Source organism: Seriola lalandi, unplaced genomic scaffold (genome assembly GCF_002814215.2).
Source record: "Seriola lalandi dorsalis isolate HSWRI2012SDOR001 ecotype SW California unplaced genomic scaffold, Sedor1 jcf7180002054519, whole genome shotgun sequence".
In the NCBI taxonomy this organism is placed as follows: domain Eukaryota; kingdom Metazoa; phylum Chordata; class Actinopteri; order Carangiformes; family Carangidae; genus Seriola; species Seriola lalandi.
In genome coordinates this window covers 1-27508 of record NW_019525072.1, presented here as the reverse complement: position 1 = coordinate 27508, position 27508 = coordinate 1, and the positions used below count along the sequence as shown (strand labels likewise).

General features: G+C 40.5%; 3 protein-coding genes across 4 annotated transcripts in view; all 3 read left to right on the top strand.

Annotated features, from left to right (window-relative positions):
- LOC111660568 (inactive phospholipase C-like protein 2) overlaps positions 1-3072 on the top strand; it is a 68296-nt gene extending 65224 nt beyond the window's left edge. Inside the window, exons 6-7 of one of the 2 annotated variants that reach the window (XR_002761159.2) lie at positions 1136-2693; positions 2913-3072. Coding sequence is in view for 1 of the 2 variants with exons in the window: in XM_023413915.2 (XP_023269683.1) it covers positions 1136-1603 (468 nt within the window). In the remaining variant the exon portion in view is untranslated. Of the gene's footprint in view, positions 1-1135 lie in introns of both variants that reach the window. The other variant, XM_023413915.2, reaches the window with a different exon arrangement.
- Positions 3073-3206: 134 nt separating this feature from the next.
- hcrt (hypocretin (orexin) neuropeptide precursor) lies at positions 3207-6519 on the top strand. The gene is made up of 2 exons (XM_023413916.2): positions 3207-4273; positions 5914-6519. Exons 1-2 carry the CDS (start codon positions 4190-4192, stop codon positions 6277-6279), a joined length of 450 nt encoding a protein of 149 aa, XP_023269684.1. The 5' UTR covers positions 3207-4189; the 3' UTR covers positions 6280-6519.
- A 1509-nt stretch (positions 6520-8028) lies between these two features.
- On the top strand, positions 8029-24419 carry kcnh4a (potassium voltage-gated channel, subfamily H (eag-related), member 4a). The gene is made up of 16 exons (XM_023413775.1): positions 8029-8395; positions 13623-13856; positions 15098-15229; positions 15393-15526; positions 16166-16418; positions 17604-17761; positions 18254-18461; positions 18858-19052; positions 19141-19340; positions 20035-20284; positions 20382-20596; positions 20776-20814; positions 21620-21987; positions 22080-22159; positions 22256-22332; positions 22742-24419. Exons 1-16 carry the CDS (start codon positions 8320-8322, stop codon positions 23732-23734), a joined length of 3612 nt encoding a protein of 1203 aa, XP_023269543.1. The 5' UTR covers positions 8029-8319; the 3' UTR covers positions 23735-24419.
- Positions 24420-27508: the final 3089 nt, after the last annotated feature.

The window sequence follows — 27508 nt, the reverse complement described above, 5'->3', positions numbered from 1 at the left end:
GGCAGCCATGGCAGTGGCCCAGACTGACTTGACAGTGCTGTAAAGCAGGATGCCTGCCCTGACCACTTCCTCCACATATGGCAGAGATTCATCTCTGGATTCTCCCAAATAAACAGCAGAAATGTAGTATAACATTATCACCATATGACAGCACTATTTACCAGCTGAGAGGAGCAGTTGGAGGGGCTGGCAAGCAACCAAAGGCCCTCATTCAGTGGCTTTATACTGCCCCCTTCTGCAACCTATTGGCTAATGCGCAAAGGAGAAATATTCCTGTTGCACTTTGCACCAGTAGGCTTTTCTTTATTTCACCAAGTAAAGATTAGAATCTCTTTCTCAAAAGACACCTTGGGCCAGTTTCACAAAGATATTTCAGACCGGCCTGTATTGTTGGTCAAGTCTTAATTTCACTCATAGATCAGTCTAATACAAGTCAGACCATTTCACAAAAATGAGGACTGACTACTTTTAAGATAAGAACATTACACACCTTACCCACAGGCTGTCTCAGACTTAAGACCAATGTTACTATGGTAACAATCAATGAAACCTGCGCTGACCAGTCCCGAACAGCAAAAAACAAACAAACTGGAAAACAGGGCTCATAATCTGAGCAATGAGAGGAGTTTTTAGAGACCACAGCTATTTTTTCCCGAATTGGATTTTTCTCTTTATTGTTTCACTCTTTACTGAATTAGTTTTTCCCAAGTAAAATGTCCCTGTAACTGTTGAATGCTTCCAAAAGACAAACATTTTCTGCTGGGAAAAATGGAGCTGAGAGATTGGATGTGGTTCCTCGGTTCCTTTTTTTTTTTTTTTTTTTTTTTTAAAGCCTTAATTTACCCAGAATTCATTGTACTGCAGTCCAGCTGAAGATAGTCAATAACTAAACTGCTTTGTGCAACAGATTATTTGTTACTTCTAAGACATATTCAAAGTTTATCTTTGTGAAATCAGCCCCTGGTGAAAAAGGTGGCAAAGACCAAACAAACAGCCCTGGGGAATGGATAACAATCTTGTTTCCTGCTGCTTTTTTTGTCCTAAAATGTGTTGTTGACAAAGCCGTCTCTCGTCCTCTCTCTTTCTGTCTCTCTCTCTCTCTCTCTCTCTCTCTCTCTCTCTGTGTCAATCTCAGGGTCAGGCAGACCTGCTGAAGCACGCGAAGAGCGAGGCACTGGACACTCTGCGTCAGATCCACTGTGCAGCTCAGTCCTGCGGCCTCAGTAAAAACGGAGCGGCTTCCCCCCAGCTCCAGCATCATCCTCTCCACCAGCCACAGCAGCAGGTCCAGATTCAGCAACAGCCTCAGGCCAAGCCCCACCAACAGCCTCCACCACTGAACCAGTCCCAAACTCAGCCCCAATCCCAGATCGCACCTCAGGCTCAACTCCATCCCCTTCCCCAGCCGCTTCCCCTGCCACATCCCCAGCTACCAGCTCTCCCTCTGGTTCAAACTGTTTCTAAACCACCGGCCTATCCTCAACCCCCGCCCCTACCCCAGCTTCAATATCAGTTCCAGAGCCAGCAGCAGAGGGCAGTAGGGCCTCTCGAAGCCATCCCCGAGAGAGAAATGGTCAGTGACGATCCCCCGGGATCCTGCTGACCCGCAGCCTGTGCCCACAGAGAATCCTACCCAAAGAGAGACAGAGAGAGCGAGAAAGAGATGGAGAAGGAAAGGGGTGTACAAGAAAAGCAGGAGGCCAATTATGAGAGGGAGATGGAACAGGTAATGGAAAGGGTTAAAGAGATGATGATGGCGAGGAAGACTCGCCGTGTTAGAAGTGAGACACAAGTCTGATAAGAGGAGGGCTTAAGGAGAAAAGAAGGAGAGACCTCACACACTTCAATCACACATTTCTAAACATGATGGAAAACTGGAAAGACAATGTTTATTTTTCTCTTCCATCTGAGTCAGAAAGTTCTGGTCTCTTCTGTCTTCTCTCTTGTGAAAAACAAAAGGGTAACAGCTGGTTTCTGCATAGGAATACATTCAGTAGTTGGATCAGTTGGTTGGACAACGCTGTCTCTCTCTGGGCAGTGCTAGTTACATGCCCCTCCACTATGTACTCTAGCTCTGTGGGTACAGGCTTTACCTCACATTGGCGTTTTGATGCCACAGATTTGCCTTTTCGTTTCTAGAGACTCCTCGGCATGTCTTTGAGCTTTTGTTTCTTTCTTCATGCTCACGCTCATCCTCCTCCTCCATCTTAGACATAGAGCTGAGAGCCATCCCTCACTCCTTTCAACGAGGAGGATGCCATTTTCATTTTTTAAGTGCACAAAGTAGAGCAGCTTGTCTAGGCTGAGCTCTGTGGGAGTCACAGATGACCGTTTCAGCACAAACCAGGGAGCTGTAGAGCTAAAATAGAAAAAAAAACGAACTGCAGCTGTTGATCTGCGCAGTCACACCGATGCTCCACTCCCATCCCTTGCTGGTGTCAACCTCCCATCAAGCCCCACACATCTCCAGTGTTGTTCCTTAGGATTTAAGTTCTCCAGCATTCCCGGCCTTTCCCCACAGGGTCTCCTTGTCTCCTCCCCAGGGGCTGTGTGTGTGTGACGTTCTGTGAGTTGGTGTTTTGGTCCCCCAGGGTGGAAACTAGCCCACATCCTCGAGTGGCGGAGCTCACCAGCCAATCACAACTGGAATATCTGACCCAGCCTGTTAGAGGTCAAAGGTCAACAGGAACATGGTACTGCTGTCAATAACAACACAAAATAAAGTAAATATAGATGTAAACTGTATGTAAAATGTATGAAGGGAAAATATATTGCTATAATAATTCTTGCAGAAACAGACATTAATGATTGATATTATAATAATTGTTGTTAGTTCTATTGATATTCTGATTCTTTTTTTAACATTACTTCCACATATACAGTGATTTGACACCTGTTGTTCTGTGGTGCAGATCAGGACAACCAGTGCATGTGGGACTGGAACGAGGGATTACGGATTAGCGCCACAACACCAGGGTCAAACAATAACCTGACATGTGTTTCACTGCGAAGTGAGTGTGGATTCTGTAAGAGCTCCTTTAAATGGCCCATTAAAACTGGCTTCGTTGTTTATCCCGCTTCCTCTCGTTCATTGCTCTGTGCTGACTTTCAAAGGGGGATACATTTAAGGGGATGTTAAATAAGCCAGTTGACTTGAATTTGAGCATTGTATCAATCAGTTGCATGGACTGATATTTGCTGAAAAGGTTTTAGCTGCGCAGGCCAAGAGAATGACTCTTTTGATTGCTTTCAACCAGACGTCACCAGCTCTTCAGAGCAATTTGAAAGCAACTTTCACAGTGAATGTAAAGCAATCAATAAATACAGCTTTTGGAAAGCTTCATTGATTGCTTTTGATGCACTGTCATGCACTGTTAACTCTCTTGATATAATGTTATATAATTTTTTTGTATCAATAAACAAGAAGTAGGCCATTTATTTTACCATGAATTAGTTTGTCTATTTAAAGCAGTGCTTCCTGTTGTCCATAAGATGGCAACATACATTAAGCTGTCCAATGTGGCTGTGAGGATGGATTTCTGAAAATCAATAATTGCTTTCAAGTGATTTGTGTTATCCTGTTATGTTTACTTATGAGAGTGTGGGTATTTTCTAGGAGCAGGGTTGCAGCAGAGAGTTACTGGGATAATAATAGGGGCCTTTTCAATACTGATTAAAGTTTTGGGGTCCCTGGGCCGATATAGTCATCAGCACTACTGACTTTGTTTGCGAGCAAGAAAGTGCAAAAAACTGTTCTTGATGTGTGAGGATGTCGCCTTTTGTATGAGAAAATAAAGCCCTAGAACCTCATTAGCATGGCTTTTGAATGAGCACATAATTAGAAATGAGAAAGGGCATCAAGGCTTTTTCTATATTTGTCTGCTATTTTACAACTCACTGGAACATTAGCTAATTGACTTGTGTCCCTCACCACTCATTGAAATGGTATGTCTTAATAAACCTTTGGCATGCAGCCACAAAGACATACCTGTTGTTCAGCAGAGGTCCAGAGAAGTGCCTTGGAGATGATCTGCCACAGGAGACTAATTAATGGCAGAGACAACAGAGTTAGTGGGTTTCGTGCCGACGTTTGTGTTTGGCCTGAATGACGTCCACGCAGGGTTGACGGTGTGGACAACACAGAACAATATAAAAGACACTTGTTCATCCCCTGGGGAGACAAGATCAGATGACTCCTCTTCACACAAACCAGAAGATGATGTGGTTCCCCACCAACTTCCAGAAAGCTGCTGGGATAGAGGTGTCTAATAGGGTAAGGCAGCTGAAATTTGATTGAATTTGATTTTCTTTTATTCTTTCATGGTTTTTAAAGTTGCGTAAGAGTTGTTCCTCATTTTTGCATGTTTGTTGCCATTTCTTCCCACTTTGATACAAAATAGTAGAATAGAAATAGAATTCTTTACATGTTTATGTCCTTTTTGGCCTCATTAAAACATTATGAATATTAACAGTCGAACAGTTTACGCCTGAGAGTGTTTCACCATGTCACTAAGATCTCAAGTCGACCACAGTACTTGGGATGCATTTACGCACAACTGTAGGATGGCCTTTTTCTAAAAACCTGTTGTGGCGTTCTCTGTTCAGAGAATCAATATGGTTCATAACTGGGGAATTTTATTTTATTTCATTTAATTTTTTTTTTTTTATTGTTCAAACAATAGCAAGGTGATACAACAGAAAGACCTACAGTTAGAACTATTTTCTAATATTGTGTGGTGTGCAGCATATAAAGCGATTCTAGCTAGTCTAATCCCAGGACAAAATTATATGGGTTTATGGATATTTTTATCCCAAATACTTTCTTAATCCCACTTTGGACTGACAACCAAAAACATAAAAACAATTTTGTGCCCGACCTCATAAGATGACTGTATGTACCACAGCTGTTTTTTAAATTTCAGACATAATGAAGATTGCATTGGGTCAAATTGACATTGAATAGCTGGGGTGACATGTAGTCTGTGAATAATCTAATCAATAAAATATTTTGCCACATCTCAACATCCAGGTGGGACCCAAATGTCTGAATAGGTGCGTATTGATTAATTCATCAGAGTATTGATTCATTATCCCCAAACACCTACGAACCTGATTCCAGGTTTTGAGAGTATTTTCTAAAACTGGGGCATTTTAAATAGTTGAAACACTTTCTGAGTCAGTCATATGGTCATGTCTTTCCAAAGTATTATTATTTACCTTGGTGGTTCTGATTTGTATTTTCTATGTGTTGTATCATTGTCAATGTCTAAGAACAAGGGTTGCAAATTAGCGTGGGCTGTATGTCTGTTCCTACAAAAAATCTATAAAAAAAAAAGTTTCTGCAGGATGTAGGACTACACCTTTATAATCACCAAAGGTTGCACATTTTCTCTTTACAAAATAAAATTGCATTCTGGTAGTTTGGCAATGATTTTGTTTATTTAATATCAGTTTCTGTAACTTTATGTCATAACACTATAGATTAAGGTTTTATTGGGTGCATACAGAATAAATGTCAGAATCATATTATTGTATATTCAATATTTCAATTCCATTATGTGCAGATTAAAGGTTGAGGACAGTAAGCTGCCATTATCCCAATCGTTGGTGATGATAATACTCTATGTATCCTTGACTACAGGTTAGAGTTTAATCAATTAGAATAAATGTCATTTGGTGATTTATATTCATTTTACACTGATGAGAGTTTGTCTGTCTGGTTTTGATTCTTTTCTTTCAAGCAATCAACAACTACGCACTTCAAATATCACCAAATGACTCAATGAAGACATATGAAGAAGTCAGAATCAAAAATGTGATTTGTGTTTCTGTTAAGTCTGCCAAAACTACAGATTGAGTTCTGGTCATTGCATCAGTTCATATGGGTGTAACCTCATCTCTTTCACCCAGCAGAAAGTCCTGGTGCTGGTCTTGATGCTGCTGCTGTCTCACCTGACCTGTGATGCTCACAGCATGTCTGAGTGCTGCAGGCAACCATCTCGCTCCTGTCGCCTCTATGTCTTGCTGTGTCGTCCTGGCAGCAAGGCCTTGGGTGTACCCCTCACAGGAGATGCCGCCGCCGGCATTCTCACTCTTGGTAAACGGAAAGAAGATGAGCATCGCTTGCACAGCCGACTCTACCAGCTCCTGCAAGGCTCCAGGAACCAGGCAGCAGGGATCCTGACGATGGGGAAGAGGACTGAGGAGAGAGGTGGAGAGCAGTACATGGACTGGATGGCTCAATCAGGATCTACCATCACAACACCCCTTCCTCTCTGAAGGCATACTTATACCTCACAGTATAAGAATACTGGGACTCTGTTAAAATGTAGGTAGAAAAATTGCACTAATTTTGTGAGTGGTATCATATAAAATGTATATTTTCTGCTCATGTGGAAACATTTTTGTGCCTTTTTTTTTTTAAACTGCCTTTTGGAATGTGATGTGATTTGCATTTGACTGTCAGAGAACTTTAGGGAGATGTGTAATGTTGTACATATATGTGTAATAAAAAATAAAGCTGACATGTCTTTAGTCGTTCTTGGATGAAAACAAAAAACGGAAAAAAAAAAACCCAGTGACACGACTCACGTCTAAGCCTCTATTTAGATTTTGAATGACACGCCTCACAGTGTGAGGATAAAGCGCACCACAAGATGGTGCTAATATCAAGGAGTGACACAGGTGATAGCATGATTACTGAACAATGTGATTATCTGATAGGATGCCTTGTGCCTGTTTCTACCCCCACGATGAAAGTGTTTTGTCTTTGATACAACATAATGCTGCATGAGTTAATGACACCTGGGTTTTCTGTCCTCATTCTAAGGTAAAACTACATCTTACTTTTTCTGATCACTTTGTCAGAATTCAACAACTACACCGTCTTTAACTCGGAAGCTTTATGGAGATGTCTTGAGAAAGTGGGTGTGCTGTTGAGGACATGTTGTTAAACTGAGCTGAGACTATGATGTTGTAGTTTGCTTTGGTTAAGTAGTTTGCTAACACACACAGATACATGTTACTTTTGGGCATGGTTTATATTTGCTCTTTCCTGCACCTTCTCTGTTTTATTTAGCGTTTTGTCCATCACAATGCTGTTTGTGACTGTGAATACAAATCTAGAGGAATCAGATTGTCTTATACAGCTGTTTGATGGAGTGCTCAGTTAATTGGGACCTTAAACTAGTCAATTTATAGATGACTGCTTATGTAAAATCATTTAAATCTGACAAAATGGCACTAGATAAATATATAACCAAAATCTTTCTTTGTAAACTGACCAGATTAAAACACGGATATGAAATATTGATTTTAGTAGGCTGTGTGTTTGACCTTTTCATGGATAAGAGTAGACTTTAATAATGTATGCGTTAATGAAATGTCAAGTCGGATGTTTGATTGTGCACAACAGCTTTAGCCTCCCATATGGAACCTGGAGGAAAGTGGTAATTGGGAAGGTGCCATTCAAAGAAGCACCTCCATATGTCCAAAGAAGAGCTGAAGAAAAAACAAAATCTCTATACAAACGCCAAAGATGACTAACCATTGTCCTCTGTGTATCCACAGCAACCAACATGTGCTGAGGCTCTCTTTTTGTGTTTCAGTGTTTGTATAGAACAGTGTGTGAATGTAAGTGATCAGCAAGCAACCTGAGCAACAAAACATTCTGCTGTACCTCCCAAAAAAGGATTTTCAGAAAAGGTGCAGAGGTAGAGAGAGCGGGAAAGAGAAAACAGTTGGAGAAAGAGATTGATTTCTAATAAGTTCTCTGGGGAGTGAGAAGTAGGAGGACGCAAGATGTCTATGTGAAAGACAGAAAGCGAGAGAGATAACTAATAAATTTACAGTGTGTGGAAAGGGGGATGGTTCAGGCTTTTGTATGAAAGACAGAGGGAGGGAGGGAGGGAGGGAGGGAGGGGATACAGAGATGGCAGAAACCATGGTGAGTGGAGTTAGACCGACTGAAGAGAAGCTGAGGCTTCGCTGTGATACTGGAGCAGTGCTGAGAGCAAAGGGATGCGCAACTGAACCTGAAAGAGCCTGACTCAATTCTGAGAGAGAAGCTTGAGAGAACTACAACACCTTCGAGCTCTTTTCTCAAGATATAAATTTCTGCATGATGTAAGTCAGTGGTTTCCTCTCAACGACACAGAATAGAAACAACACACACACTCACACTCTGATAGAAGCTTGTAGAGGAGTTACAAACGAGCCCAAGGAGAGGCACCGCGGTTCTCTTTCAGGTTCTCTTTGGGGAATAGTGAGGAACTACTGGAAACTGCTGTCTGAGAGTCTGTAGCCTTCTCTGAGTACAAGATGCCTGTGATGAAGGGCCTCCTAGCGCCACAAAACACCTTCCTGGATACCATTGCAAACCACTTTGATGGCACTCGTGAGTATATTTTTGAGAAATGATTTCTATTGTACTCTGTAGTCGGTGTTTTTAACTAAAACAAAAAAAAAAGCCTGCACAACTTGATTTGATAAACTTCACTAACAATGCTTCTTATTAGTTTGAACAGTGCATTGTTTATGTCATGTACATTCTTGGACTGTGTGTGCGCACTGTGACATCTGTGAAATCACTGTGAGTCAAACTTTTCTCAAGGGACGTGTTATAAAATGAAAATTGTGTTGCGTGCAAATGGTTTTGTCTCAGTTTTAAGGACGCAACTCCACCAGCTACGCCTAGCTTTTAGGATTTCAGCCTGTGGCGTTTTTGTAACCCAGTTTAGGATTGTGACTGGCACTGACAAACGCTGCTGTCGACAAATGTATCCAACTGTGGTGAGATCCAATTATAAGACTGCACGTTATGACAGTAAAGCAGAACTAGAGATGGAGGCGGACAGTGCAGCCTATAGAATGATAAATTGGAACTAAAGAGCCACTTGTTGAGCCGTTGTGTTGCTTGTTAGGATATTTCACTTTTGAGATTCATGCATTATTCAGTCACGGTGCATCTTTAAAACAAGCAAACATAAACATATCAAGGCTGCATAACTAATGCTTGTCATCTTTCCTCTCATTTGAAATCTGCCAAACAAATACCACTGAATCCACACATTTTCCACAGATTATCTCTATGTTAATTCTTATCAATATAAAGCTTTAAAACATTCAGGGCTCTATTCTCATGGCAGGGCAGATTACTGCAAGATATATTGGTATTTTTCTGACCTTGATATTTGCTTTGCACATCCTTTTGGTCATCTGGGCCAAGCATTGGTCGCATGGTGTACAGGTGGCAGAAGAGAGAAAGAGAAAATGGAAGCTCCATGCAAATGAGGCAAAAGAGGTGTTAATGTTTTGGTGAAAAATTGCCAGTTGACGCTGCTGAAAATAGATGTCAGTCAGGACCAAATCTGTTTCTGCACAGTGTCTTTCATTTAATAATTATCTACCAACAAGTTCATTAAAAAAAATACTTGATGCAAATTTGCATCAGCTACATAATTATGCTAATTACTATTCGCCTAAAAGCAATCAGTAGAAACATTATCGCAGAGGAAATATCATTGTATTGAAAAACTGTGGTTGCTTTTTTTCTTTTTTTTACAGTTATTGAGTTTGAAATTAAATGTTGAATTGAATCGAAAACATGGCATGATGTGACTTTCAATGTTTTCACAAATGTGAATTCCACATTTGCATATTAGTAACGCTCACCTCTGCCACCACTCTGAAACTCCCAGACAGCAACATTATTTTCCTGTTTGGAGAAGCTAGTCTCATTGTGAGCTATTTTTACCTTTCACCACTTTAGTTGGAACAATGAGAACAGTAATGTGACTCGTTAGGGCTGATTTATATGGTATTTCACACTGCAGCTGGATTGACATGAATGAAGTAGAGCAGATGCACCTGGATACACCGTCACAAACCTAACTCACATTCAATTTGTTGGTCTTTGCTTATTGCATTATTGAAATATAGCCCTAACAGTCAGACTGTGGGTTTATTTTAATGCTAAGACAATGCAATTCATCCACTGTTCATCCATTTGAACTTTTTGTTTTGTTGGTTTTGTGCTTTTGTTCCTGCCTGACTAGTCCCCACCTTAAAATCCATACACATAGAAACTCAGCAGGCGGTAGACAGCTCGTTCCAGAACATAATTAATGGTGTGACAGAGTGTGTATGGGTCAGACTGTCCATCACAACTTCACAACATAACAAATTCACAAATTCAGTTAGATGACACTATCTCCGTCTGTATCTCCCTATTACACACATGCACACACAAATCCTCCGGCCCTTCTTCGCGTCATCTTGCCCTTGCATTCCGCACACTTAGACTTGCACATGAAGGCTACACACATCAGCGCAGCACATCTTATAGCCTACCTCTGGTATGTGAAGTGGGTGGATTGACCAAGTAGCTGAGTGGGTGGTGAAGGGCCTCACTGACAAGAGGTGGCTTCAGAGCACAATTCAGTCTGAGAACTGCTTTTGAATCCGTCTCGGCTGAATCGAAAGCTTTTTTTGTGTGGAGATGTCTCTTTGAAGACAAGAGGATAACTGCGGAGCTGAAAGTCTATTTGAAGTCATGTCTCTTTGCAGACAAAATAATAAATGACAAAAAGCTCCCCAGTGTGAATGTGAACTGAGGCTGCGGGCTCAGGGGAGTGGAGGTGATATTCACATGAGCCTGATATGTGAGCAGGAAAATGAATTAAAATAAATTATGCAGAGGGCAAGAGCCAATCACATATCAGTGGAGGTCTTGCTCAGTCATCCTCTTGGGAAGCTGAGAAAAATTACTTAAATTATTCATCTAATCAATCACCGCATCCAAATAAAACTAATTAATATCATATTTAAAGAATTAATTTGATGGTTTAGCAGGTATAATTTCTTGTATAATATTTGTACTTTGTACTGAATTTCAGGGTCAAGAGTATCATGTATCTAGGTATTAAATTGCTTTAGTGATATAATTGCACGGTACCGAGCACGGAAAGCTGTAGCTGCTTTATGTCCCTCATTGTCAACAGTCTCTTCTGCTAATTGTCACGAGTAGGTGTTTGAATTGCATCTTTCTACTCCTCACAAGTGCTGTCATCGATAATTAGCGATAACAATTCTTGCTTTTGAGTGATTGCAATATTAACTGGAAGGAAGCAAATGCATTAAGTGACTACTCATAAAGTGGTTCATGACTAAGAAATTCAAAAATATTTTTGTAATTATTCACAATACACACTCATTTTCTGAGCTAAGACCTTGAGCATTTACTGACAAGAGGCCGCTGTGAGTAAGTTTCACAGCCAGTCAGATTTTTATGACTGTCAGTGTGAACCACAGTGTTCTCTTGAATAACATGAAGCCATAGAAACAGACCGAGGGAGATGAAAGATGTAGAGCAAAGTGGAAGAGTTTGATTTTGAGCCTGAACCAAATAACTGTGGCAAGAGATTCAAGATTTAACTTTGTTCATGAAGATTACGGTTGGGTCAGGAATCTGAGACTGAATTGCATTATGAAACTGATGAAAAAATAAATCAACACAAGGGGCTCAAAGGGCTTCTGTTTTAGCTGAGGAGCTCATTCTTTACTAAGTCCTCATTCTGACTCAATCAGAGTCATTCAAATCAGTTAAGAATGAATCAGACTGAGGCTAATGTTGCCAGTGCTTTATTGGCTACATCTGTGTTTTCAGAGGACACAGCTCCTTGGTAACCTCGGAGATGATAACTGCAGCATTACCATATGTTTTACTTTTTTGCTGCACAAATTGCTATGGCAACTCGTGCGTGGAAAGATCTTAATTTAGTTTCTTGTGAGATTAACTGCACACATTTGAGGAAGAATATCCACACGTTGTTAATTGCACCTCTGGAACAGACACTTTGTTCACACCCCCTTTATGCTGCCCGCTTTTTTTTTTTTGTTTGTTTGAATATGATATGAAATACAGACAGTGAATCTATTGCTGCACGCATCAGAATAAACCATGGCATTATCAGTCTGTTTATCTTCCGAGTTCTAGAGGGAACACAAAGCACCATTCATTAAAACTCGCTGCAGAACAGGTGTTCAACATTGTCCCCTCAGCTATATCATCACTCTTGTGTTTTGCAGCATCGTCAAACAAGAGTGTTTGCTGGAAATTAAATCTGCCTTCATTCAAACAGCAACTCTGTGAATTACTGAAAGAAGACACCTTTCAGTGGACTTGGTCTATCTGTCTAAATATTGAAGGGTCATTTAGCATTATATGTGGATACGAATGAAAGGAGACCTGTATTAGTCAGTGCACAATGGTGACGTCTGGCTGTTATGTCTCTTTACAAAAGACCTTGGAGTGCATGATCCTTTATCAATTGTTTTTACAATGGAAAGAAGACATGTACATGAATCTGTCATTGGTTTGAGTACATTAACCCCAGTGTCTTTCTTGACTCACTTTTCTCTGAGATAAGTACTTTCAATCCACATGGTCTCTCACAGCCCTCCTGGTATGAAGAAAGTCTTCTATTTGAGAGAATATTGTTTTACTGCATAAGAAACAACATGTCGCAGATTGAATTTAGGGCTTTGTTCAAATTCAGTATTCATTATATTCTTCTGCTTCACCACCTACACTTCCTGCTCTAAAATGGCTCTTAATTGTTCCAGCAGTTAGAAATAATTTCACTTGTATTTTTCTCCTCCAACAAGGCTTTCATTAACAACTGTGTGCGATAATTGATTTCACACACAAGATCGTCATCTCCCCCATTTTTTCTCTAGCAGCATTCTCTAGACACAGAGGTATTCGCTTCCTTACGAACATGCACTGTTATATAATCACATAACATGAAAGGTGTAGTTAAAATATGCTTGTTAGAAAGAAAAATGTTTTCTGCTCCATGTGATTTTTTTTTTTTTTTTTTTTTTTTTTTTTTTTTATGGTGGCTGTTGTGTAATTAAGCAATCATCTGTGTAAGTAAAAGCTGCCCAAACCAAATTTCAAGATAAAGGTAGATAGAAAAAGAAAAACTGAACATTATAACATATAAGAGGATTCATCGCAGGGCTGTTGTATTGGACTGCGTCAGTTGTAGCTAGGTGCACTAGGTTGCAATAAACTGACACCTGAGGTAAGTAATCACCCCCTTATTTATTGCAACAGGAAATAAATTGTCAGGGTGGTGTGTGTGTGTGTGTGTGTGTGTGTGTGTGTGTGTGTGTGTGTGTGTGTGTGTGTGTGTGTGTATGTGTAAAATGCATTGCACAACTGTTGGCAGGATGAAACTATAATCCACATGCTAATTAAGGGCTAAAGCCTCACTGAGGAACTGGTCCCCCATGGAGCCAACTGCATATACCCTTTAGACTTCATACACGCCATTGGCATACTTCAAAGCCCTCTCTGATGTACACTGGACTATTTCAGGTATCTGAGCTGAAGGCAGAGAGAATGTCTCAGATAGAGAAAAAGAGAAGTTGTTTTTTTGTTGTTGGTGCATGAAAAAGGTAAAGTTCATTGGAGAGGAGAGAGTCTGAATGTGATGCTCACAGAGCCGAAACTACTGTCTCTGTGCAGTTAAAGACATACAAAATATTGCCTGTTGTTCAATCACACACAGAAGCTTTATACTTCCAACCTTGGTCTTCTTTTATTTTCCTTGCAGACAGTAACTTCCTGCTGGGAAATGCACTGGGTCGCTATGGCTACCCCATCGTGTACTGCTCTGACGGGTTTTGCGAGCTTACCGGTTTTGTTCGGACTGAGGTGATGCAGAAAACTTGTACCTGCAGCTTTCTCCACGGGGCTGAGACCCATGAGAGTGTGACCCAACAGGTAGACAAAGCTCTGGAGGGACAGCAGGAGTACCAGGGAGAAGTCTGCTTCTATAGGAAAAATGGTGAGGATTTATCTGTTCACCCACATGTTGAGTTGGCCATGCATTCTTAAACACAACACCGATTTTATGTCTCAAGCCTAAAAAGTATTTTTAGGCTTGAGAATTTGTTAAAGGCTAATGTTCTGAACCCCAACAGCAGGGCCATCCCTGTAATGGTGAATGTCACTGACTGACTGACATATGACATTTGTCCACTATTGGTCAGCCAAATGCCACATGACTGGACCATGTATGGGTGCCAACCATGGGCTTAGGGCTACACCTCTTGTTACAGGTAGTCACCCAACAGTTCTGGTTCCTGGCTGCTCTGAAGCTTTAGGGAAGTAAAGTGACGCTTCCAGTTCACCAAGTTCACCTCCATTATGGCAAATAAACTACTTTAATTACATGTATCATTATTACTAAATGAGGCAGAGGAATAACTAAACATAAGACACAAGACAAGAAGAGTTGGAAGGAGAGAGTGTAGCCTTTGGTAACTGCTATGCTAAAGAAACTAGCAAATCTGAATAGAATGTAAACAACGGAAAAACAATAGCAACTGGAAATGAGACATTAAACTTAACGCAGCACAGCAATAAAAGTCCTGTTAAGAAAAAAAGGGTTTCTGTCCACTGAAGCGCTAGAGGGCTTTTAATTTGAATCGATTATAGGAAGTGTTGAGTTTGTATTAACATGGAATGCAGTAACCTTAATGCGACAGATGGGAGCGACTCAAAAGGAGGCTTCCTACTAAAATATGTATATGACCAATTATACATGTCAAAGAGGGGGAATTAGAAATAAAGACCTGCCTCTACTAAAAGTCTGGTTCGATCTGGAGTTGAGGAAAATAAAGTCCCTGGTCACTTTTTGAGGGAAAACAGTAGTTGAAAACTATTTTGGATCTCAGACAGAGAGGCTGTGCGCTGTATGAGAGACAAACTGAGAAAGATATTCTGTTGCTTCTAACGTTCTCTCTGAGTGATCATTTTATAAGTAAATATAGCTGAAATTACAGCACAGTCTTTGTCTTTAACTTGTGTGTTTGGTGATTTTGTCAGATGAGGTTTTGAACCAGTTTTGTTTAAGGAAAGCAACTCCAGAACACATGCCATGCAGACATACAGCAGACAGTCAGGTGAGGTTAGCTGGAATAAAAACACATTCCTATCCAAGCGTTAATAGAATTCCAATCATAATTTTGTGGTAAAAAATTGTAATCTCTAGTCTCTACTAATAACTTTTCTTAATATCCTCAGGAAATGCATTTTGGTGCCTCCTGGATATCGTGCCAATTAAAAACGAGAAAGGTGAGGTGGTGATGTTCCTGTTATCCTTTAAAGATATCAGTGAATCTTATGGGAAGAGCCACCACTACGCCCCGGGAGATGGTGAGGCCTGGCTTCATGCTGTTAACAGTCTGAATTTCATTTAGACTTCCTCACCTTCAAAATGTCATGCTGCCGCATTTTTTTATATAATTTAAAGCTAAATGGAATATTAATTTACAATACTTTACATTTATTCAGTGGGGTACTTTGATTTTGCCCACAGGTATGTCAGAGGCTGCTCACCAGAGCAGGAAAAGCAACCGATCGCACTTTTCCCAAGCTCGACAGAGGGGGAGGACTATTCTGCACCACCTGACCAACCTGTTCACCAAGAGGGGCAAAAAGAAGCTGACCAATGTGAGTACAGTACAGTATATATATGAGTCTCAGTATTTCACTATCCATTTTTACTGAGTCATGTTTGGTTGCTTTTCTCAAAATAAAAGCCTTTGTTCTGGTTTCAATTACCAGTCTCAAGCATTATTGTTTGGTCTGCTGGTCTTTGACACCAAGGATTAGAAAATGAACCTTACTTCTTATGTACATTTGTGACCATCTTCAAATCACTGCTGTCCATTCAACAAGCCTGAGGGCATAAATTATTTATTCAAGTCTATTGAAAATGTTATGATGATGATGATGATGATGATGGATGATCATTGGCAGGTTTACTAGCTACTCTGTGTTTCATGCTGAGTTAATTACTGTATGCAAACACTACATCAGTAGGCACTGAAGAAAAGAAATCCGGCCTTTCTCATTTTCAAATTTGGTTTCATTTATCCAAAGGATTCATTATTCCTCGGGGTTTAAGGTGGCCATAAATATAATACAAGCACTTCAGTTCCTTAAGCCTGAGTAAGTTCATTAAACAAGCTTCCGCTCTCCAACTGTGCCAACTCTTCTCCCACAACACCGGGCTGTCAGCAGTGAGAACACCACCAATTTAAATCCCATGACTTCCAGATATTTCTTGTTTTCTTGTGATGCTTTCAGAGTGTGTTCCAGAAACCGTCTCTACCTGAGTACAAGGTTGCAGCTGTGAAGAAGTCACGTTTCATCCTGCTGCACTACAGCATCTCCAAGGCCTTGTGGGACTGGCTAATCCTACTGGCAACCTTCTACGTTGCTGTCACGGTGCCTTATGATGTCTGCTTTGTCAGTCATGATGAGGGCAGTGACCATCACTCGCTTTTCAGTCGCAGCACCATAGGCAGTGACATAGCAGTGGAGATGCTCTTCATACTTGGTATGATGCATTTACATTTGATTAAACCATTGTAATCACGGGTATGTTTGCAGTCATGAAATTTTATTTATTTTAAATACTTCTCTAAGAAATTTGAACAACTTCTAAGCAACTTCAGCTATAAACATCTTTTTCCTGGTAGTCTAACCTCTTTCAGTAAGATGATTTGTAGCTTGAACCACTATAATTTTAAAGTAATATCTCATACAGTGATTGCATGCTGTGCACCAGCTGACCTATATTTTGAAGCATCTTGAGCAGCATTATGAAGAGACAACAATGTTCTGCTCAAATTAAGAACAACTATATTTCCAAGTGCAGCTGCAGCGGTTTCCCTGGCGATGGCTAACACATCACTAAACCTCCTACCTCTCCACACCCACTCAGGGTGTCTCTGTCGCCCCAGGTTACGAATCATAATTAGATTTCTCTCACTTTGTCCCACTTTTCCTCCAAAGGAAGTGTGATAGCACATCTGTCATGAGGCTCTCTGACTCCCTCTCTCTCTCTCAACAGGTTTGTCTGGCGACCAACTGATATTTGTGCTCAAATATTCTCTCACATGCTCACACTCCATGTTTTTACGTTTTGTGAAAGAAAATCATTTTTTAATGGCCTCACTTAAAGACATTTAGTATGCTACTGAATTCTTTTTCCCTGTGCCATTTTCATGTAATTCATAAACACTGTCCATTCAGCCTTTTCTCAGCATTAATGTAGATTTGGGAACGGCAAAAAAGCAATTCTTCGTGGTGTCCATAGTTTCTCAAAAAATATATAATTTCAATTCCATTCAAATAATGAATGATTTATACTGCAATTCTGAAACTGACTGATATTAATATTATCAGTTACTTTTATTTTGCCTAATATCCAAGGAATGATTTAAAAGGTGTGAAAACCCTCCTATATTCATTTTCGGACTACACCCTACTATACTATACCGAACTTTTATTTTAGGTTTGCCTAAATTATTAGTTGTATTACAGTCTAAACACTTGATTTGTTAGTGAACTTTAAACAAATCATTTATTTGATATTTTTGCTCATAAATTATTTTTCTATGTACCTGAGCTATAGTCCCAGTAAACTTCCAAACTGCCCATCTTAGACCTAAAATGTTTTATGCAATCATTTTTTTTATTATGTACAATTATGTGGTTCTGTTTTCCTGCTCCTTTTCAGATATTATCCTGAATTTCCGTACCACTTATGTGAGTCAGTCAGGTCAGGTAGTGTATGACGCCCGATCCATCTACCTCCATTACTGTACCACCTGGTTCTTTGTGGATCTGATCGCAGCTTTGCCCTTCGACCTTCTCTACGCCTTCAACATCACAGTCGTAAGATTGTCATTTTATATAACTGGAAGTACAGTATGCCCCCAGGTTTTACACTTTCCTGTCTCTTTAAATGCACTAACTTTAAGACTGGCCACTAATGTTTTAGTAGTGTTATTCCCTCAGAGCACTGGACTGGAGATGATTATCCCTCTACATTCACCCACTTCACTGAGCACTCACGATTGTCTGCCCGCTTTAGTTTTATCCTCAAGATAAACACTGGTACTTCTTGTGGATTAGTCTTACTTTGCCACAGGCCTCAGATGACACACACAGACATCTCTCTGACTCTGGTTAAAACACTTTCCTGCTAATAGTAACATTGAATTCAGAGTAAGTGTTTCACAATAGAGACTATTAAAAGACACTGAATCTCAAGGTTAGATGAGACAGGAGGATGGGTCACAGGTTAAAACCAATAAATCTGATCTAACAGAACAGAGTTTAAAAAAATGATAGCTGATCATTTTTCCTCTCCCTCTCTTTGTCTAGACCTCGCTCGTGCACTTGTTGAAGACAGTTCGTCTTCTGCGTCTGCTTCGCCTGTTACAGAAACTGGATCGCTACTCCCAGTACAGCGCTGTGGTCCTGACCCTGCTCATGTCTGTGTTCGCCCTGCTGGCTCACTGGATGGCTTGTGTCTGGTATGTCATCGGACGCAAGGAGATAGAAAGCAGTGACCCCGTTACATGGGACATAGGTGAGCTCATTGTATGTGTGTGTTTGACAGCTCCCACTCCACTAAATCAAGAGTGTAATGTTCTTAGTGTCTCTCCTGGCAACCGCATCGGGCCAGCTCAGCACATCTCTAGTCATGCATGAATGACTGAATGTCGCAGCATCATTTCAGCATCTAGCTTGTCTTCTCAGTCCAGAGGAAGTGCAGGTCACAGAGTTTTCTATTTCATTATATCACCAATAATTCATTATATCATTTCCCATTATATCACCTGCCACGCATTATATCACCTACCAAAGGAGAGAGGGTCATCCATTGAAGCAGACTATAAAAAACATTTTTTCACAATTAGTTTAGTCACCTTAGACCCCCCCCCCGCATGAGTTCATCCAGCCATCTTCTGACTTCATCCACCAGGGTGGCTTCAGGAGTTGGGAAAGCGTCTGGAGACGCCATACATCAACAGCACCATGGGTGGTCCATCCATGCCTAGCGCCTACATCGCCTCTCTCTACTTCACTCTCAGCAGCCTCACCAGTGTTGGTTTTGGCAATGTGTGTGCCAACACAGATGCAGAGAAAATCTTCTCCATCTGCATTATGCTCATGGGCGGTGAGTTTACTGGTAATCACAGAAAATTCACAGAACTATGTCAAATGATCTGAGAACACCATAATGTCACTCCCTCTCCCACCTCCAGCCCTGATGCATGCTGTGGTCTTTGGCAACGTGACGGCCATCATCCAGCGCATGTACTCACGGCGCTCGCTGTATCACACCCGAATGAAGGATCTTAAGGACTTCATCCGTGTGCATCGGCTACCTCAACAGCTGAAGCAGAGGATGCTGGAGTACTTTCAGGCCACCTGGTCAGTCAACAATGGTATCAATGCCAATGAGGTGAGTGAAAAACGACAAACTAGGAGTGTTTGTGTGGTTCTATTTGCCTGTGGTATCTTCAAAAAGATATCTCTCTCGTAAAGTTAGTCACTTTTTAATAAGTAACTGAACTGTATATGAACCGTTGACTGTGTGGGCTGCTGTAATGTCTTTTTTTTTTCATGAAGAAAAAGTACATTTTGTGTGGGTGCTAGATTCCAGATTCAGAAATGCCATCCTTAATATGTGGGTCACCTCACATTCTCTGGAGTGTTATTCCATTTCCTTAAGTAGATGGCACTTTGTTACAAATAGAAAGTCAGAAACAATGCCAGAACCGATCTAGGAGAAGTTCTCTGTAATTACAAGGGTAGGAGTTGAAATAGAGAGAATACTCATTAACACCCTCGCCATCGCCATCTGTAGATAATTAATTCACTGTTGAAGGTAACAGACACAGGCCCTGGTTTCTGAGAACATGCTGGCTTTAACACCTCATGTCTGTTTTCGCTTAGCAGCTTGACACATCATATGAGCGCATCTACCTTTAAAACCACAATGTGTGCCTTTTTTTTTCCTTTTTTTTTTGTTCTTGTGTTTTACAGTGGTGGAGGAAGTATTCAAGTATTTGTCAGACCAGTTGGACGAAATCGAAAGCATAGCAATAGTCAATAAATGCTTAGATTTTTCCCTTTTTCCCGGTCTTCTGTTTTAGTTGCTGCATGACTTCCCAGATGAACTGCGAGCTGATATTGCCATGCATCTGAACAAAGACATCCTGCAGCTGCCTGTATTTGAGCGAGCCAGCAGAGGGTGTCTGCGCTCCCTCTCCCTGCACATTAAGACCTCCTTCTGTGCACCAGGAGAATACCTTATCCGCCACGGAGATGCCCTACAAGCCAACTATTTCGTCTGTTCCGGTTCCCTGGAGGTTCTGAAAGATGGCATGGTCCTAGCCATCCTGGGTCAGCATGCACCAAGTGTGAAACATTTCCCCTCTTACTCATGTTTGCCTCTTTGCACCTTGTCGTAACCCTTCTGTTTAACTCACAATCCCTACAGGCAAAGGTGACCTTATTGGAGCTGATCTCCCAGAACATGACCAGGTGATCAAGACCAATGCAGATGTGAAGGCACTTACCTACTGTGACTTGCAGTACATCAGTGTGAGGGCTTTGAGGGAGGTCCTCGGGTTGTACCCAGAGTACGGCAGTCGGTTCAGCTCTGACATCCACCACAACCTCACCTACAACTTGAGAGAGGGCAGTGAAGCTGATGTAAGACATTTGCCATCACTTCACAGGCAGTGGAAAACACTGCAGACAGAGGCAGAAATTCAATGTACAAGTGTTTAATTTCTTTGTTCCTGCTCATTAATTGAAACATACCAATACTTTGTCACCAAATATAGAATGTGTGTGTAATCGCTTGTTCATTTTGACTTCAATATCTCTAGGGAGTAACAAGGTTTCCATGGACTCCCAGGTCTTCTCAGGTATGTGTGCCTCACTAAGGTACATGCTACAGTACAGTCTGTGTTCACATCGCAAGGCATTACTCTGCTTCTCTGAAATCTTACAACTTGTCATAGTAAATATGGAAAACAACACATTGACTGTGTTAATTCGTACAGATAGATTAGATACAGATGGATGACCATCTAAGCAAAAGAGAAAGCGAAAGTGACAGAAACAGCATATATTTGCAAATGGGCCACACAGGCAAGAGATAAAACTTTAAGCTACAAACAAGTGCACAAGCTAACGAAGAGAAGCCTAAAAGAACCTATACGTCACAGTCAAAATTAATAAGAGTAAAAGGAGTCAGAGAAGGCTTTGCTACATTAATTATTTCAGGTTTGTGTGCACACTTCAATATGCACAAGCCATGAGAAAATTTACTGCAGGCCCCAGAACAACTGTTTTCAGAAACTGGCTAGGTTGCATGCTCATATAAAGAAAGTTGAAATGACAAGAATAGCCAAAGTTGACTTAGTAATGTATCTGGACTGTAGCTGTTTGTTTTCTATTTTCAGTTTCTGGTCTGTTGCAGACATAAAAAAAAAACCTTTTAGATTCTGCTCATAAATTTTTATTCAGCACACTGTACATACAAATATCTGCTATTTTACACCAGAAATCAATTTGTCTTCTTACACTAAATGTGCTGCCACTCTGAGCTAAACCCTAATGCTACAGTGATATGATGGGTATATTACACACACAAAAATAACCATTAATCATTTCCACAAATCAAAGAAAAAAGAAAACACACTGACTTCCCAACCATCTTCTCCTCAGGGTCATGTTTCTATGGACCATAAACTGCCCTTCATCATTGAGGCAGATGATGCAGAACATGGAGAAGACATGAAACACTCTCAGCAGAGGAGAGTGCCTCTGCTACAGAGAATGGGCAGCCCTGTTCATCAGCCCTGCCTCAGCACCCTGTTAGGGGAGGAGCTCCGCCACATCAACGCACTCCGCCTCTGTCGGTCACCCGTTCAAGGTAGTAGAGGCCACAGCCCCTCTCCTCAGGCATTCACCAGGGAGGAGCTCTCTTTGTCTCCTTTGCCCTGTCTCACCAGTGACCCGGACTTGAACCATCGGCCTGCCAAGCTACTCATGCCGTCTCTGCCTTGTGTTAGTCCACTGAACCTTAGCCCCAGGTAAGCTATTCATCCTGCTTTACCTGAATATGAATCAGTAATCAGTTTGCATCGATTAAAAATGATGTAACACTTATTTTTGTCTCTGCTAGGGTTGTAGATGGAATTGAGGACAATGGTCACACATTTCAATTCAATGTAGAGCAGAGCGAAGCAGAGACTACCGTCACAGGTAAAGTCTATGTAAGATGCACAGTGGACAGCAAGTGAACTGATCTCATATTATATGTCCATACTCAGCATTTCTCTATTCTTCATCCTTTTTCAGAGCAGTTACAGGTGAGCGCTAATCTGCTCTTGGAAACGGAGGAAGTGAGACAAAACATAAGCAAACTGAACAAAGAGGTATGGTCAACATTAGAAAAACATAATGACATGAAAATAGAAAAAAAATTGATTACCTTGATGTATATACATTTTTACACACATGTTTCTGTAATTCTTTCACATTGTCAGTATTTTGCTGCTCCTGAACAGCTGAGCATGTGCATCATGAATATGCCCTGGTTGTTTGACATGTATTTAATGCTAAATTACTTCTTTTTTTTTAATCTACACTGTTAAAATGCCCATTAAGAAGTGAATGTACTCCAATTTTAACAATATCTTTTAAACAACTAGACTTTTATCCCTCAATGTGTATCTCTGTTTCTCTCTGTTTTTTTGTTTTTTTTTGGGGGGGGGGGTTTATATAATTGAGGAGTTCTATAAAAATTATAAAAAATATATTGGGTATATTTCTTTTTCTTTTTAGGTGAACAACTTGAACCAAGATGTATCCAACCTTGCCAAGGAGCTCCATGACATAATGCATTACCTGCAGTCTCATATGGCCATGCTCCATTATAACTCTCCTGTTTCCTCGTATTCCTATGGCATACAGATGGTCCCCAGTCCTAATGTGACTGCTTCCAGTGACTGGCAGTCTCATGTCCCTCTAAATATAGCCACTGGGCTGCACCTCCATCATGATGCGATTAGCCACCCTGCTAGAAATGGGTGGGGCTGCACTGGGATGCCCTCCCAGGGCAGAAGTCCCACGTTGCTGCACTCTTCAAGCCCTATGTCATCCTGTTTACACTTGTGCTGCTCTGACAGAGAAGGGCCCACAGCTCACAGGCTACAGAGCCAGTGTGGCCCCTTCCAAACTACCAGAACATCTTCAAACTCTTCTTACATGACCCACTCTCATGGAGGTCCATCCCTTTTGGGCCTCAGTCCTGCCTTCAGTAGCTTCCCTGTGATTTGCCAGGCCCCACAGGGGATCTACAATGCCTCTATTCCTACAATGAGCAACTCTCACTCCCTATGTTCCCCAGTAAATTCTGGCTACACCCATCCCCCTCTGAGTGTTCAAACCAACTCTGATCCCACACATAATCATACCAGGTCCCAGACACCCATCCATACATCCATCACTCCCACTAGCCAGCCACAGTATCACACTGCCTTCAGTTCTCTCAACCCCTTAGGAGTCCACACATCTATATGCACAGGGCACATCCCAGGCCAACAGAGCTCTATCAATAGTCCCACACAAAATGACCCAGTAGGATCCAGCTCTGTGCACCACACACAGGACTTTGCATTTTCTCTGCTGGACCAGGTAACAGACAGAGAAACTAGAGCTTCACTGTATCAAGAGAGGACAGACAATATTGAATCTCAGGTAACGGGCAGCAGTACTCCAACCATAGAGGTTGAACCCCCTCTCTTGGACATTGAGGGAATACAAAACCCACAATGATGACATGCAGTATCTTGTTGTGTTACTGTCTGAATATGATGACTTTACTGTACCTTTTAGTGTAAAGGATTGTGTCTCTAGCATTGAATTTGTGCATTTTTTTGTATCAGGTACACCACAAGACATTATTACAAGATTGATTTACTGTTGATATTCACCTCAAATCACATAAATTATAGCAGCAACGTGCACATAGACTTGACATTCAAGCTACAAGCTATGGGTATGCAGCGCAACTCAGTTGTGACAGGTGGTTACCTGACTACCCTGTAGATCTTCTCCGCTTACATCTTGATTCAAAATGAGAAACAACTGGACCTGCTCAGCATTTTTATACCTATACCACAGAACACAACTGGATGTTAACTGAAAAAGTAAAATTTGTGTACCTATTTTTTAGGGAACCTTATGAATGATATAAAAAGAACCCCTGTAACATGTAATAGAGTGATTGATTCACACTTATTTCACAGTTTTGTCTATATTTAATAGCCTACAGTAAAATATGTTGTGCAAAGTAAAATATGTGTTTAATAATTCATAATATAAGTCAATAAGACAACCAAGGGTTTACTCAATGTTACATGGTATATATATATATACGCACACACAATTGTGATTATGATTATTGCAGTTCCTAATTGTGACCAGTAGAGGACAGCAAGCACACATGATTCAAATTAGACTCTGGTAAGTCTTCATCTCTATCTAGTGTCCAGGAAGGCACAATATGGTACAGACAATTCATGTACCTCACTTTCAGTGAATATGAACTAAAGGCTCAGATAGTACAGGCTCAAATTAGGGTCAAAAAGATTTTCAGTGTGTAAAGTGATACAGATAATTCCAAAAGAAAATCAACCTTTGTAACCTTTAAAATGCAATATTCAAATTTGTGAATGTGTAGAAGACAGTTCTGACTCTTTGCTCTTGCTCTTCCATCTCGCTCCAGATGACTACACTGATACAGGCTCAAATTTGGGTCAAAATGATTTTCAGTTTGTAAAGTGATAAATAATCCCAAAGTAAGGCATACATCAACATCAAAAGTAAACTATGGAATTATAGAGAGACTCCTTGGTAAAATTACAATAATATATGCTGATTATTGTGAAGATAATTACCTTGTTCATGGGTCTCAAACACTTTAAAACATCTAAAAGCAATCTAATCAAATGGGGGTCTGTGGCCTCTTTGTGTCACTTGGGGTTCTTAAAGTGAAAAAGTTTGAGAACATACAACAAAACTCCACTGCTGGAATCAAACCATGGATGTTGCGGTTATGAGACATGTTAGCCCCCAAAGCACACCGTTAATTTTTATTTCAAATATTTACACCACTTAATTATGTTAGTGTCAGTTGTCACTCTGCTGCTGTTCAGATGTCACGGAAAAGTGAAAAACAAACAAGTTTGTAAATAAAAACCTGAAAACAACATGTAGTCGACTCTTTCTTTCATAAGTTTCTTTTTCATTCACTAAGTGGACTACTAAACTTATGTTTGCTCCATTATGTTAAAACCTGCGTTTACGCAATTATGTTAACATACCACAGTGTGACTCTAGCAATAATAACATGGAGGATTAGCAAAGAGAGTATTTTTTTTCCTTTTTATTTCAAAATGTGCAAAATCGGCTGCGGCCGAAAAGTCTTTTTTTTTGTTTAGGAATGTTCCTAACTGAGTGAAATGACCTGGATGTAATTCAGTGTCAGTGTGATGGCCCCAGGGCCTGGGTGTGTGTTGTGTTGTTGCTGTGTTGTGTTTTGTGTTCTTGGAAGTTTCTGGATGAGTTGAACTGGAGGTCATCAACAAAGTGGAGGAAGCCGGCCATTGTCCTCAACCTAGATTATATAAATCCTCCCCATCCTGGCACCACATCATCTTCTGTTGGAGTTCTGATTTTGCCATTTTTGTTATCTTTGTTAAAACACTAATTTCTGTTGCAAAAAATTCCCTTATTTGCTATGGTCTCAGAGCCGGGCCATAACATGAGCCATGTTAAGAGCTGGTCGAATTCTCTGAATGATAAGACAGGAAGCACTGTGGCTCCTTTCCTTATCTCCTTTACCACAGGAAACACTGGACCTTCCTTTACAAAAGGGAAATAGAAATACTGACCCACAATTCCTTGCCTCAACAACATCTAGAGCGACTTAACAGTTCACCACGGCAGACTTATGTAAATGTAGACGCAACAGAGCACCTGTTTTATGTTTGTGACACAATCCTTATGGAAATACTTGTATGATCGACCGCACCCCAAATCCATAAATATAGATTTCTTCTCTTTCAAATCTGTCCAGTTAGGAGTCATCATGAAGAACAAGCATATTGAATCTCATCATAATAACAAAATACTATAACTTACATATAAATGTTCCACTAATTCCCCTCCCATTGTGGAATGCACTAAAAATGAATTTTCTCTACTTAACAATTGTATAGAAATGTCAAATGCGCCTATGCCAGGAAACTAAACTCGATATAATTATGTCTCAATATAATTTCTGATCCCTTGCTCAGTTGCATTTCTATTTAATTATTATTTTAACAGCTCACCTTTCTCTATTTGTATCTTATTTCAACATGTCAATCCTGTTTGTTTTTGTGGTTAGGATAGGGGAGTTTATCGTTCAAGTGTTATGAATAAAGTTAGTTTGAAAGATAGAAAAAAAAGCTTAGTGGAAGTGCAGTCGGATTCTCTCTGCACCGCGGTCTTCTTTTCGTAAGTCCTTTGCATCTTTCCTTGAGCTCATGACGTTTTCCATCGAGGTCAAGGAAAAGTAGTTAGAAAAGGAGATTATTTTGACTTTTTGACTGCAGCCTAGAAAGCGGTTGCTTGGTGCCACAGGCTGCCAGTGCCCTCACCTTTAACTTCTGCTTTCAGTATGGTGGTCTGCTGGAGGCATACAAACTCAACCACATACATATATACACACTCAAGCGCAAACATAAATACATTCTGACACACTCATATACCCTCATACTCAAACGAGTTAGTCTTGCATGTATCTATACTATATATAATATAGGCTATATGTATGCATGTATGTACGTGCATGTATGTATAGGAACTGAATGTATATATATGTATACAGTTGTGCTCATAAGTTTAACAACAGAAACTACCCAAATGACCCTGATCAAAAGTTTACATACCCTGGAGATTTTGGCCTGATAACATGCACACAAGTTGACACAAACGGGTTTGAATGGCTACTTAAGGTAACCATCCTCATCTGTGATCTGTTTGCTTGTAATCAGTGTGTGTGTATAAAAGGTCAGTGAGTTTCTGGGCTCCTGACAGACCCTTTCGTCCAGTGCTGCACTGACGTTTCTGGATTCTGAGTCATGGGGAAAGCAAAAGACTTGTCAAAGGATCTGCAGGAAAAGGTAGTTGAACTGGAAAAGGATATAAAAAGATATCCAAGGACTTCAGAATGCCAATCAGCAGTGTTCAAACTCTAATTAAGAAGTGGAAAATGGGATTCTGTTGAAACCACAAAAGTCAAGCTGTCATTGATGATAAAGGGGGCAATACACGGTATTAAGAACTGGGGTATGTAAACTTTTGATCAGGGTCATTTGGGTAGTTTCTGTTGTCATTATGATTTAAAAAGAGCAAACACAGTTGTTTGATAATAAATGGCTTCAACCAACCACTAACCATGAGTGAAAGAAAAGTTTTTGTGTTATCATTCATATTCTCTGAAAAATGGCCAAGAAATCAGAAATTCTGCCAGGGTATGTAAACTTATGAGCACAACTGTAT